The 14,134-nt window shown below is 60.0% G+C and overlaps 1 protein-coding gene across 5 annotated transcripts; it reads right to left on the bottom strand.

Annotated features, from left to right (window-relative positions):
• Asb6 (ankyrin repeat and SOCS box containing 6) lies at positions 1 to 5,356 on the bottom strand. 5 transcript variants are annotated; one of them, XM_027942938.3, is made up of 7 exons: positions 5,066 to 5,352; positions 4,316 to 4,441; positions 3,482 to 3,663; positions 2,489 to 2,595; positions 2,285 to 2,393; positions 1,693 to 1,779; positions 1 to 1,572 (listed from the first exon to the last, which is right to left on the bottom strand). In XM_027942938.3, exons 1-7 carry the CDS (start codon positions 5,176 to 5,178, stop codon positions 905 to 907), a joined length of 1,392 nt encoding a protein of 463 aa, XP_027798739.1. In that variant the 5' UTR covers positions 5,179 to 5,352; the 3' UTR covers positions 1 to 904. The 5 variants fall into 5 exon arrangements, with proteins under 5 accessions (XP_027798739.1, XP_071457146.1, XP_027798748.1 ...); XM_071601045.1 differs by lacking the exon at positions 1,693 to 1,779 and having other exon boundaries at positions 5,066 to 5,353; XM_027942947.3 differs by lacking the exon at positions 4,316 to 4,441 and having other exon boundaries at positions 5,066 to 5,351.
• Between the last annotated feature and the right edge of the window lie 8,778 nt (positions 5,357 to 14,134).

Below are 14,134 nucleotides of genomic sequence, written 5' to 3' on the forward strand. Positions count from 1 at the left end.
TTATATAGGACCCTCGAGCGAGGCCAGGAATTTCCGTTTAATTTTGTAATATAAACATACCACGTCAGTCTCAGCTTATTCCCAAAGGCATATACAATGACAACATGACTAGAAGTGACCGTGAGGGATCGATGCTGGGTAGGGCAGGTGGCATCTGGTTTTGGTGGTTGGCTCCCAGCAAGCTACTCAAAACCAGACCCTTGGGAGGGGCTTTTCCCTGGCTTTGCACTCATGATTGCTTCTGGCAGAAGGCATGCTCCCTGAGACCCTGGGTTTGGCACAGTAGAGCACAGCCCTGGTACCCTGGTGAGCAGGGCCACAGGCGACCCAGCCCCTGAGGGGGGGAAGCCATCAAGTGTCAGCCACGAGAGTCAGCAGGGGTAGGCCTCGAAGGGCAGCCTGTGGTGGCCCTTGGTGCCTTCTCCCCCAGCTTGCCAAAAGCACTTCTTGAAACAGATCTGGAGTGAAGAGGCATGGGTAGGACCTCAGCTGGGCGGCAGCCACAGCTTCCCTCTAGAAGGTTCTAGTTATGCCTCCACACATGACAAAGCAGAAGCTGGCAGCTCCAGGGGCTGCCTAGACTGAGTGCTGCCTGGCTCCTGCAGACACCTGGCTCCCCTCCAGCACAGAGGCAGAAACTCAATCCATCTACACAACTATTCTGCCCAGAGTAGACTGAAACTTGGGTTGGGGGCAGGTGCCAGAAAGAAGGGACAGATGTACCTCTCCCACTAGAGCAGTTACCTCACCACTAGAGCGGTCACAGCTATGGGCTTTGTGCTTAGTAAGGTTAAGCCTTACCTCCCAGATCAAAGGACCCTCCCCTGGGGTCACCACAAGTGCCAAGTCTACCAGCAGGTGGGGGTTTAAGTTGTCCAAACCCTGTCCCCTAGTCCAGCACCTGTCAGCTGTCTTCCTCTTCTGTACCACTGTGCTCACTGAGGAGGTACCACTTCAGCCTGTCCGGCAGGGGCAGGGCTTTGACCTTCACATCCACAGGCCACGGCTGGAGGTAGAGCCGGATGTACACGCGGCACAGGTGCTTGAGGGGCGGGGGGTAGCTTTCCAGCTGCCTCAGTGAGGAGTGCAGGGCCTGGATCTTTTCTGCCAGGCTGCCCACCGGGTGGACATCAAAGTTCTGGGGCAGCTGCAGCCTCTGGGAGTTGGTCACCATGAGGTCCAGGACAGTCTCAGCTTTGCGCAGAAGGTCCACGTGGCTCTCATCTTCTGCACAGCCCGGGTGGGAACAGAGCCTCTCAAAGATGATGTGGAAGCCAGACCAGCAGGACGCGCCGTGGAGGGAGCAATTGTAGGCAGCCCCAGACTCGAGCAGGAAGCGCAGGAGGGGGAAGTGCAGCTTGAAGCTCTTGAGGCAGATGTGCGTGAGGGACTCATGGGCAGGGCACTCGCTGGGGTCAGCCCCGTGGGCCAGCAGCAGCTGTGTGACTTGGAAGCAGAATTGGTTGATCATCTGAGCCTCCTCTTTGTCCCCGCCCACGGTCTCGCCAAGCAGGAAGATGATGTAGGTGAACACAGTGTCCCCATCTTTGGTGGTGGCCTTGACATCTGCCCCTGGAAGAGCCATCAGAAAAAAAAGGTGGGAGGATGTCTGCAGCCCTCACCAGGCAGGGAAGAGGGGGAAGCAGAAGCTACTGTGGGTGAGAGGCTGGGCTGGGGCATGGGCAGCCTCACCTCCTTCCAGCAGGAGCCGGATGTTGTCAGTGTTGTGGACCTGCACCCCATCGCTGCTGGCCAAAGCATGCAGCAGAGCAGTCTTCCCTAGAGAGGGACAGGAGGAAGTGGAGGCCAGGGCGCTGAGGTCAGGACAGCCCCACGGGTAGAGGTGGCAACTCTCCACCTCTACCCGTGAGGCTTCAAAAAAGCATCAAAGAACTTTAAAAACTTACCAGGGCTGAGGGGGACAGGCTTCTGGCCATCTTTTTCTACCCACACAAATCTGGAGTAGATTTAGGGGTTTTCTGTACCCCAAGCTGCTGAGGCCAGCTGGGCCTCTCTTCACAACAAGCCACTATCTCCAGAAGCTGATGCCCATTCCCATCTCCTATAGAAGGGCCTCAGGGCTGGCAGGGGACAATGACTGCACTGCCCCTCCAAAGCCTCTGGACTCCGAGCTACGGCGAGTCAGCAGATCCACCCTGCACCAGCCGTGCCGTGCCACAGCCAGGCTGCCTCCAGCCAACATGCCAGACACCCCCGGGTCACCTGGTTTCCCTCACAAGGTGCCCAGGGCCCAGGCTGTCCCACTTTCCTTTGAGGCACCTACCATGCTTGTCGGCTGCGTTGACATCGGCTCCTAGGTCCAGAAGGCGCTGCAGGCAGGGCAGGCGCTCGGGCTCCTCGCTGGCCAGATCCAGGGGGCTGCTCTCATGGATCTGAGCCAAGACAGCACCAGCTGGGTTGGTGTGGGGGCTGTGGGCTGCTTTGGGACCCTGGTGCATTCCCCCTGCGAGGCTGGGCCAGCTCTTACCCGGTCCCTCCGGTTGATGTCAGCCCCGTGGCGCACCAGCAGCTCCACCATGTCAGGCTGGTTTCGGAGAACAGCAATGTGCAAGGCCGTGTAGTAGGTGACAGGGTCTGAAGGCAGACAGCACAGGTCAGTCCTGCATCAGCGAGTTTTCACAGGGTCCAGGGCCTGGCCTTGGAGCCCAGCGCCAGCACTCGCCCCAGAAGCCGCAGGACTGGGCCCTCTCAACGTTGTCCTCACCAGGTACTAGAGGGCCCTGGGGGAAATCTGGGGCCACTACTTGACCCGTGTGGGCCTTAGTTTCCTCTTCTATATGACGGGCCATAAAACTGCCCTCCTTTTAGCTCGCTGGGGGAGTCACTCACTGAGTGGCTGCTTCTTGGCTGCTGTGCTAGAGCAGGGCCACAGAGCAGGTTCCTGGGATCCGGCTGAAGGACTTCAAGCCAGACCCTCCTTCCTCAGCAATCCCAGGAGCCCCAGAGCCTCTGAGCCTGTGTCCATGGTGAGGGGAGACAAGCCTGGCCACATCCTGGGTCAGCACAGACCTGCACTTGCTGTCCAAGCAGTCGTGCCCTCTCCTGACTCAGCTGTCCTCAGGGGAAAGCCACAGATGCCAGGAGAACAGTCCCATCACCACCCTCCCCAGCACTTATCAGCCAGAAGCTTCTTCTTGCAGAGACTGACACCCAGCGTGCAGTGTGGCTTATCTGTCACCTACCCCCCTCCCCCACCCATGGCATAAGCAAAAACACAGGACAGCTCAGAGTGAGTGGCAGGAAATCACCTTCCCTTAGCTCCGGGCACAGTGCCAGCAGCCGCATTTCCACACTAATGGAAGCGGGATTAGGCTGGGAGCTGGCAGGTTTGCTGAATCAATCATGGCACAGCAGCAGCACACTCGCTGGGGGCAGAGGGAGCAGGAGCTTTTGAAAGCCTGCAGGGGAGTGGGAGGCTATCCAACAGGGGCTTCCCTGGCTCTTCCGGGCTCCAGCTGACCTTCAAAGTTGAGATTGGCCCCATTCCTCAGGAGAACATCAGCTGCCCGCGTCAGCCCCAGCTCAGCCATCTTCAGCAGGGCGTTGCTTACGCCTTCCTGGTAAAAGGGAGAGCGGGCCTTCTTCTCCAGCAGCTCAGTGAGAACGAGGATTCGGCTCTCCTCGCTGGCAGCATAACTGGGCCTGGGGCAGCAAGAGGCAGACCAGCTGAGGCCTGGAACCACGGTGGGACCGGGATGCCCTGCTTAACCACCCATGAAAACGGGACCCTGACAGTGGAGCAGGAAGTCCTTCTTGGGAGGTCTGAAGAGGAGAGAGGCTGGGCTTTCTAATTCGCAGCAGACTCCACCGCCCTGTCTGGGTACACAGCCTCACACTTGGGCTGTTGGGATTGCAGGGAACCTTGGAGTCTGGAAGCCAGAATCATTGACACGCCTTCTTCAGGAAGCCCTCACACTTGGAGACATCCTTTGCTCCCTGAGCTGCAGGATGCCCCCCATGGCTGGCCAGAGTGGTCAGCAGAGGCCCCTTCCCCTGTCACCAGCTGCCCTCCAGCCCAACCCCACCCCAGCTCGCCCACAGCCCTCCGCCCTTACTGGCCAGCACTATTAAGAGCTACATTGGATTTCCCTAAAAGTTCAGGCCAGGGACAGCTCCACGCTTTGCACACAGCTTTGACAATGTCCCAAACTCCTTCATAAGCTGCCACCTCCTCCTCGGGTGAGGGCTCCCTTCTCGGTATTCCCACTCGCCCTCTCCCTAGTTACACCCATCAGTACCCCTTCAAACCGACTGGCTCAAGGTTCAACTTCACTGCTCCGCAGGATTTTCTCACCCCTTGGCTAGATCCTTGCTCTGCACAGGGGACAGAGCTCCTGGTAAAGGCTGGGGCACCTCAACGGGCCCTGTAAGCTTCACTGCACTGTCCTTGCCCAGCACCACCTCAGAGCTCGGGAAACACCTGCATTTTAGAGAATATCCTAGCAAACAGAGCTAAGAGTGTCCCAGCTCCCACCAAAGGTCCTGACTGGACTGAGATCAAGGCCTGCTCGAAATTCCAACGGACAAGCCCCTGCCCACACGCGGACCCCTTTCCTCTGTACATCGAGCAATTGCTTATGCCTGTCGGCCTCTCTGCAGCCGAAGCACCACCAAGGCTGGGGCCCGTTAGCTCACCCCAAGCGCCCGGCACAGCAGGCCGTGCGTACTGCCCACTCACTCCCCTACACCTTCCCCGCGGCTCACCGAGAGGCCGGTCGCCCACAGAAAAAACAAACGGCCACAACAAGGTCCTCTTCGCCCTGCTCTGGGGGCAGGATGGAGGCCCTCACCGACTGTACCCTGCTTCCCCGCACGGGATGGGGCGCTGGGCGGAGGCCCGCCGACACCTGCCCTGGGGTCTGTCTGCCCTCCCGGGCGCTGCCCGGGAGCACTCTCGCCTCGCCAGGGCTCGGCGCGCAGGAGCTCGCGCTCCGAGCTCGCAACCGCGGCTTCGGCCCGAGGCCCCGCATCTGCCCAAGGACACAGCCGCCCCGCCCGGCTCGTGATGACCTAGTGGACGTAGCACCGGGTCGGAGCGCCTCACCCGTCCAGGGGCTCCTGCCGCTCGGGGTCCTGGATCCCCAGGGCGCCCAGGATGGCGTCCACCAGCGGCTGGTACTCGAAGATGATCCTGCGGAAGCCGTGCAGGAACGGCATCGCGGCGGCGGGGCGCGCAGGCCGGCTCCTCTCCGCGAGGCCGAGACTCCAGCCGGGCGTGGTACAGCGGCCGCGGGTCCCGCGGGGTTAAAGCGGTCCTGACTCCGCACCGGGCCGAGTCCACCGCCCAGGTCGCCGCTCCGTGCCGGAAGTGATCCGAGCTCTCCCACTTCCGGCCAGCGCCGCTCCGGGAAGCGCGCGCGGCTATAGCGCCCCCTGCGGACTCGGAGGACCGCGGCACGTGCGGGGACACGACCGGGCGCGGACCCACCGGGAGTGTGCGGGGCGGTGGGGGGGGCGCTCCGCCCAGGGCGGGCCGAACCCGCCGGTCCCGCCCGCGCCGCCCGCCTGCCTTCCCGCCCTTGGCCGCTGGGCGCCCTCCGAGCTCCGCCCGCCGCGCGCCGGCCCCGCCTCGGGTCACGCCTCCCCCGGGCCAGCGGCGGCACCCCGAGCGGCGCGACGAGGACAGCCCTCCGCGCGCCCAGGCGCAGGGGACGGGACCTTCCGTCTGTGCGGCGGCTCCGGCTGCCTGCCTTTTCCGCCCTCCGCCTGGGTGGACTCGGTGGACTCCCGTCTCCTCGTTTGTAGTGACCACTGCCCAAGGTCCCCGCAGGTGTCGGGTGGGTGGGGTCGGCATCTGCCCTCCGGCCGCGTTTGCGCCTCTGCAGCCCCGAGCCCCCCCCCCCCCCTCCGCTGAAGCCCACCGGGAAGGGTGCTGGCCTTAAAGGCCCATTTCAAAACAACCCGATTTACCTTTTTTTTAGTTATAGATGGACACAATACCTTTATTTTGTTTTATTTTATTTATTTCATGTGGAGCTGAGGGTCGACCCAGTGCCTCGTGCGTGCTAGGCAAGCCCTTTGCCACTGAGCTGCAGCCTCAGACCCACAACACCAAAGACAAAACAGACTTCGTCGCCAAAAAATCCGCAGCCCGTCGAAGACCAGCGTTGGGGATCTGATAGGATAAAGGATGCAGTAGGAGCTGGATAATTGCTGGCTATTATTATTGTTAACCACGTAATGCAGACCATACAAGCTATGGAAACCACATCAGGCCGCCTAAAGGGGCAGGAAGGAGGGGTGTGGGCGGCAGCCCGGTCAAGCCCCTTTAAGACAATGCCCATTTGGGCTACTCAGAAGCAACTGTGGGTCACAGTGGTACCCAGGGCACCTCTGCCTTTGTTTCTTGCCCCAGGAAGGAATGGCTCCTCCCTGAGTGACACAGGAACATTTTGCTCACACAGAAATGGAAGTTTCCAGTTTGTCTTGAAAAATTAGAAGAATCGAGTTCCCAGGTGGCACAGTGAGCGCCCGGGTGGTGCATCTGCTCCAGTGGGCCCCCCTTTCCCATTGGGAGTTGAGATAAACACCCGCCATGCTCTAAGTGCTCCTTCCTCCCACCTCCCCTGAATGCCAAGTTCCAGAATGGCACACCTGCCCGCCAGGCCCTCTCACTGATCCAGGGTTGTGGCTCCACCACACGGGGGAAGACTGAGCTTGGCCTGGCCTGGGCTGCCCAAGGACACGGGACAGGTACCGGAGAAGCCCCTCGGTGGATGGGGCAGAGCTGGGGGGACAACCTGGCACAGCCCTGCCTCACCCTAGTCTCCTGGGTTGCTGCAGTAAAGAGTGGATGGCATCCCTCGGATTTCTCAGGGGATTGTTTCCAGGACCCTCAAGGACACCAAACCCAGCAGATGCTTAAGGCCTTAAGTAGAAAGGCATAGTAGTGTTTGCACATGAGCTCTGGCTCCCCCCACACTCTAACCACCCCTAGCTGGGTGGCGTGTGCAAAGCACTGTGGGCTCCATGCCAGTGTCCTAGTGTATTGTTTGGGGATAATATCAAGAAAAAAGTCTGTTTGTGTTTGGTACAGACACAATTGCTTGTTTGATTTTTCAGGGGATTTTTGTTGTTGTTTTGTTTTGTTTTGGGGTACCAGGGATTGAACTCAGGGGCATTCAACCACTGAGTCACATCCCCAGCCCTATTTTTTTTTTAATATTTATTTTTTAGTTTTCAGCGGACCCAACATCTTTGTTTGTATGTGGTGCTGAGGATCGAACCCGGGCTACATGCATGCCAGGCGAGCGCGCCACTGCTTGAGCCACATCCCCAGCCCCCCAGCCCTATTTTGTATTTCCTTTATAACAGGGCCTCACTGAGTTGCTTAGCACCTTGCTTTTGCTGAGGCTGGCTTGCAACTTGAGATCCTCCTGTCTCAGCCTCTTGAGAGCCGCTGGTATACAGGTGTGCCTCACCGCACCCAGCTCAACTTTCAGTTTTTGAGGTGCAACCTCACTATGCTGCCTGTACTGGCTTTGACTCTGGGGCTCAAGCATTCTTCCTGCCTGGGCCTCCGGAGTAGCTGAGCCTGCAGGTGCACCCTGCTGCACCTGGCTCACGGATGCAGTTTTTTTCCTGTAAACATTGTCTCTCTCTCTCTCTCTCTCTCTCTCTCTCTCTCTCTATATATATATATATATATATATATGCACACACACACACACACACATGCAAGTATTGTGTCCATCTACAACCACATATATACTGTTGTAGATGGTCACAATACTTTTATTTATTCATTTTTAAGTGGTGCTGAGGATCAGACCCAGTGCCTGACGCGTGCTAGGCGAGCGCTCTCCCTCTGAGCCCCAGCCCAGCCCCCTCTAAACATCTTCATTCTGCGCTTGGTCAAAACCATGGGCACAGAACCCACAGATCCAAAGGCAGAGCCATGACAAGCTCGCTGGCCTCGGACAACAGAAATGTGTCCTCTCACAGTTCTGGGCCCAGTCATTCAACCTCAAGGTGTGGGCAGGGTCACGTTTGCTCCAGAGAAGGCCCCGTCTGCCAGCCTCTGGCCACCGGTGGCTGGTGGCAGCAGTCCATGTGGCCTGCATCTCTGTGCCTCCATTCCAATTGCTTCTCCTTTCAAAATGACACCCATCACTGGTCTTGGAGCCCACTCTGATCCTGCAAGACCTCACCTTAACTTGATTACATTTGGAAAAAAACTCTTTTTCTAAATAAGGTCACTTTCCAGGTACACGGCTAGGGCTTGAACGTGAGTTTTTAGAGGACAGCACTCGGCACAATCACACCCACTCCATGGTGATGCAGGCGTGGGCCTCTGGTCTCTGGGCCTCAGTTTCCTCCCTATAATTTAATGCCTTTCAACTCTTCATCCTGGAACCTACGAAGAGCTCCTTGATGTCCTGAGGGGCTCTGTCATCAGGGGTCACAGAAAAACTAAGAAGAAGGAACAGAGATTCCCCATGTACTCCCTGGGCCCACACAGCTTCCCCCACCATCAACGTTCCCACCAGGACAGCACATTTGTAGAGAGGGGCTGAGGGATGACAACCTGAGTAGCCATCACAGAGCTGGCTTCTACTTACAGGGCCCTTTCTACGTGCCGGGGACTGTGCTGTGCGCTTAACACACGGGGCTCCTGAAGTCCTAGGCCATGCTGCATCCATTTCACCAATGAGGAGACAGGCTCAGAGAAGTCAGGTGCTTGCCTGACATTGCACAGCTGGGCAGCAACTCCAACCTAGTCTGCAACCCAGGCTGCAGTCAGACCTCTGGGGCTCAAGTTGTCCCCGGAGTTCCTCTGTCTCTGGGCTGCAGAAGATCTGGCCGTGCAGGAGGGAGGAGCTGACCTCTGTCCTCTCGCAGCCTTGGGTACCACACTGGAGCCAGGCCCCTCTGCCTGCCCGTCATCCAGGCTCCTATCCTTCGAAACTCTGTGCCCCTTGACCTCCCGCCTGTCAGCAAGGGCAACCTTGTTTCCTCCATCTGCCTCCCATTAAGGCTGTGTCGCTCAGGGCTGGATTCAGCTGCAGCCCTTCCCTCTCCTTTCCTCGCCAGAATCCCTCACTGCCTGGCCAAGCCAGCCCCTTCCTGCCACCCAGCTCCAGGGTACCCCAGCTGGATGGGGGTCCTGAGCGCCCACCTGGTGAGGGTGTGGGCCTGCCTCCTACTCCCCAGGAATCACTGACTATCCAACCAACAGGTGGAGTAACCTTAATATATAAAGAATTGTCAAAAATCAATAAGAAGGCAAACACACACACACACACACACACACACACACACATTAGAAACATGGGCAAAAGACACACACAGGTGAGTCACAGGATGAAAAACTGTCAACAAACACGAGAGGCAGCCCAACAACAACCTTAATAGGCCACAGACGGGACTTCCTACCCCTGAGACCCGTCCCCAGGCACTCGACAAAGCAGGTGACTGAGTGGGAGATTCTATATGATCCCGTGGAGGAGGCGTGTGCTTGGACAGGGATCCTTCCTGAGGTTGAGCTCCAGCTTGGTGTTTCTGGAACCCAGAGCTTTGTTCTCCCTTGGTCTTACACATATTTTCTACTTTTTTTCAAACGAGTGTGTCTTACCTGGGACTCAAAACCCTGCTTCACCGAGGCTGAGAATCGGCCCTGACCTCCTCCACTCGGGTTGCCCATGAACTCCAGGGTGGGGCCCAGGTGTGTCCAGCTGTGTCTCCCTCTGTGGCCGCCCTGCCCTGGGCCCTCCCAGCCTGGCTTGGAGCAGCCCGCCTCTGCCCCCAGTGGTGGGAAGAGGAATGGTCACTGACAACAAGGGCAGCCTTAACCTGGGGGCGCCCAGGTCCCCTGAGTTAGGTTAGAAGCTCAACACCCATCAGGTCTTTGACTCTCAAGACACCCTGGAGGTAAGGGACCTGGTGTGCAGGCCCAGGAGGGCCAAGGAGAGGGGTGGGCGACCTCGCTCGGTGCCTGGCTCTTGGTTCTCTCACACTTGCTCTCAAAAGCACTTGCGTGTACACACACACACACACACACTCGCACACACACGGGCACACACAGGTTCACGCCGACACGCCCACAGATTGCCAGTCTCTTACATACTCACAAGCACACCCGAAGCCCACTCACCATCCCAGACACAGCTGGACTGGTCCCTCACACACACCCTGTCGGGACATGTCGCTCTAGGCACCCAGTGTCCCTAGTCCCATCCATGCATCCCCCGTGGCCACTCCCTCCAGGAGGGGTGGTCAGCAGCCAGGCCTGCCCTTTGGCAGACCCTGCAGGTGGCGGGAGGGGAGAAAAGGAAGGGGCCCCCTTTTCTTTCTGTTCCTTCTTTCTTTCGAGCTGCCCATCAAGTGGGTACTGGGGAAACCTAGTCACCACCCCAGGTCTCTCTCTTGTGTGGTGGCCAGCCCCCAGCTCCAGCCCCTCAGAGGGCTGGGGCATCAAGACACAGAGTGGACGGGCTGCGCATCTATCTGAAGTGTGGTCTCAGCCACCGTCCTCCCTCTGCCCCCTTCTCTGGCCCCAGCCCCCCTTCCTTTCCCCTCCTCCTCCCCCACACCCTGACCCCACCCTGACCCCTGACCCTCATGACCCAGAGTGTCACTGGGAAGGTCCAGTTTGCTTGGCCCTATTTGGCCACAGCCCCTGGGCTGGAGGGACAGGGCCCAACTCATGAGCCTCCACCATGGGCTACGGCGGGGACACAGGCCTGGGCTCTGGCGCTGGAGCTGGTGCTGGCCGCTGGGAGGACCTTCCATTCCCCCATTCTGCTGGCTGCCTCAGAAGACCCGGGAGCATTTCCTGCTGAGAAAGCCCCCAGGACTCCGTGCTCCCAGTGGCTGCCCTGCCGCCCCCCACCGCCCACCTCCCCTGCTGGCCAGAGCCCCTGCTCCAAGGGACCTAGTCGATGACTGACCCAGACACTGCTGGTGGGTCCTGTGCTTGGTCAGAACCAGGGACTCTGAGACCACATATGGGCCAGGCCAGGCCTGGTGGAGCCCAGCTCAGAGCCTCCGAGCACTGCCATGGGCCCTGTTCTCTGCCACCCTGAGTCAGACACCAGGCCCCTCCTGGTTCCCCAGCTCTCCCAGGTGAGGAGAGTCCTCAGGGACCCCAGAGGTGCTTGGAGCCCCTTGGCCCCTCGTGCTGGACACCACAGGTTCTGGGGCCTGGGCTCAGGCCTGGCCCTCATGCAGCCTCCCTGGGAGGGGGGCCTTGCCTAGATTCTTCCCACTGCAGAAGTCAGGGGTCCTCTTGGGAGCCACACAGGCAGGGGCTCTGCCCATGACCCCAGTCACGGGGAATAGCCCAAGGACATGTCCTTGACCGTCCCGGGAGATCTTCGCCTCTTTTTTGCTGGTCAGCCTGCCTCTTCCTCTCTGGGTCCCGGGAAGCAGATCCGTGTGACCTGGCCAGGGCCTTGCCCTTCTCAGAGCTTTGGACATCCTGCCCCAGGGGGTTGGAAAGGGTGCCAGGAACCCAGCTTGCCCTACCTCTGGCGGGGAAGTAGACCCGGTGTCCTGATTCCAGAGATTCCCCCTTCCCAGAGACCCCTGGGGCACCCAGCTGGCCTCAGTCCTGGCCAGCCACTCCAGAGACAGTCGGGGAGGGGACGGCTCTGCACCTCCAGCCCTGCAGCCCCGCCCGGCAGGCCCTGCCAAGAGTGGTCAGGAGGACGTGGGCCCTTGGGGAATGGGGAGGGCAGAGGCGGGGGCCAGGGTCCTTTGTGCTCCCCGGGAAGCCCCCCTCCACCCCCGCCGGCCTGTTTGGCAATGCCGACAGCAGGGCAGGAAGGACCCGTCGGCCATCCGTCAGGGAGACAGAGTGGGCCCGAAGGCGGCCGCCTGAGGAGGGGAGCTGGGGAAATCTGATCATTAAGAACCCCTCCTGGCTGTCTGGGGGAACTTAATTAAATTTCTGGAGAGGCTGAGAGGGGGCCACATCTGGAACCAATATGTGGGCTTTGATTTTTTTCCTCCTCTCTCCTTCCCATCTCACTGCTGTAAAGGGGAACAGAGCAGAGCCTCGGAGAGCCACTTCCTCGGGGACAGGATTCCTGGCAGATTGAGAAGGGGAGACAGAGACCAAAACCAAAAAGTGAGACTGCGACAGAGACAGTGCAGGGAGGCAGAGATGGCTGGAGACTCGGCGAGGAGGAGGAGGAGGGCGGCCAGGCAGGCGCTGTGGGGTCGGGCCCACTGTAGAGGTGGGGAGAGGAAGTCCCAGAGTCCCCGGGCATCAGCCTTTACAAGCTCCCGTCCTGCTTGGCACACAGGTGGAGCCTCCCGACACTCCCCGGGGGCAGATCCTGCCATTCTCCCCGTTTATAGCTGAGGGGAGGGGACTTGCCCAAGAGGACAGGGCACAGGAGTGGCAGGGCTGGGACTTGAACCTGCGCCTGTCTTGATAGTGTCTAGACATGTGCATGGGCCACTTTGACTGGAGAGACCTCTTTGATGCTCCAGGGAGGGCGGTGTGGGTAGTGGGCCACCAGGGTGCTGGCAGGGCTGTGATAAGCCGGCCTCGCTGGGCGGGCAGCCGAGGAGGAGGTGGGTCCTACTCTGGCAGGAGTTGTCTGGGAGGGGAAGGGATCGCAGAGACCCCCATAGGTGATGGCTAGCGGTGCGGGCTCTCGGTGGGCCTCCATCCCTCAAGATTGAGCCTCAGACAGTGGCCAGGCCTCTCTCTCAGCCAGCTTCCTGCACATGACCCTGTCCCTGGTCTCCAGGGTTACAGGTCCCCTCCCAGTCCTGGACCCACATGCCCAAAGCAGCTCCCACCAGCCAGGCCGCAGGGAGAGAGGTGGACTTGAGCGTGGGTGGCAGCCCCCCAGGGTGCCTCTCCTCTTCCCTGCAGGCCCGTGCCAGCCCGTGCCACTGCTTCAAGGTGGCTTTGGCCCCTGCAGAGACCTCACTGAGGAGGGGCGCTTGTCAGGAGCTACCTGGGGGCCCTGCCCCAACTCCACCCTGCTATGAGTGCAGCCTGGCCAGCCCCACTGGGTCCCCTATGTGGCCCTGGCCCAGCCCAGGGCAGGGAGGGGGAGGACCTTGGTACATTTTTATGGAATGGATGTCCCATGACCTTGGTGCACACAGAACAGTTTCAAAATGCCACTTGAGCAGGGCACCATGGCAACCTTATGATCCCAGTGGTGGGAGAGGGGGTGCTGAGCCAGGAGGACTGTGAGTTCAAGGCCAGCCTCAGGAACTTAGCAAGGCCTAAGCAACTCAGTGAGACCCTGTCTCATCAAAAGGGCTGGGGATGGGGCTCAGTGGTTAAGCACCCCTGGGTTCAATCCCTGGCCCAGAGGGGACACTGAGCACAGGGAAAAAACCAACCAACCAACCAAACAGCGAACCAGGACCCGTCGCCCTGGGCAGGGAAGGCTGGGCGCTCTGGGCGTCCTCCAGAGTGGGTTCTGTGCCCCTGCCCAGGGAGCCCCTCTCTGACACCACCCACCTCCTCGTGGCCCCCATCTTCTCGCTCCCTAATTCTCCATCAAGTATGGCCCAGCGACTTGTCCGCCGGCCTGCCCACAGAGTCTCCCCAGTGCCCCGGCCCACGCAGGCCAGGAAGGCGCGCCATAAAGACGTGTTGACAGAGCCTCTAAGCCCTGAATTTAGACGTGGCCCGAGTGGGAGCCCCAGGAGAAGAGGGAGACACAGGGCAGGCCCTGCCTTCCATCTGCTCTGGTCCAAGGAGCGACAGCGGTGGTGACCGCGGCTCTGCAGCCAGGGCAGGCAGACGAGGTGAGGGCCCCTGCTGCAGCCTGTATGGCCTTGTCCCTACCCACTGGGCAGATGCAGACGGGAGGCTGGGGAGTCTGCGCAGCTGGCCCACAGGTGCCCAGGCAGGGACTGGAACTCAGATCTGTGTGGGCACAGTCATGGGCATAGCCACTGGGCCAGTCTGCCTCCTGGGGCGAGGAGGGAGCCCTTCAGGATCTGGGGAGCCCGAGCAGGGTGGTGGGGTGGGTGGGAGCCTGAGGAGGTGCCTGCCAGGCAGGTGATCCAGGGGGGCAGGGGCGGAGCTGGCCTGGCCACAGGGCCCTGCCAGGGGCCGCTGATCCCGCAGGACTGCGTCCCGGTCGGGCCTGACAAGGTGATGATACACAGGGTTCTAAATAAATGTCTCTCATTA

The sequence above is a fragment of the Marmota flaviventris genome, chromosome 13, assembly GCF_047511675.1.
Source record: "Marmota flaviventris isolate mMarFla1 chromosome 13, mMarFla1.hap1, whole genome shotgun sequence".
Taxonomy (NCBI): Eukaryota; Metazoa; Chordata; class Mammalia; order Rodentia; family Sciuridae; genus Marmota; species Marmota flaviventris.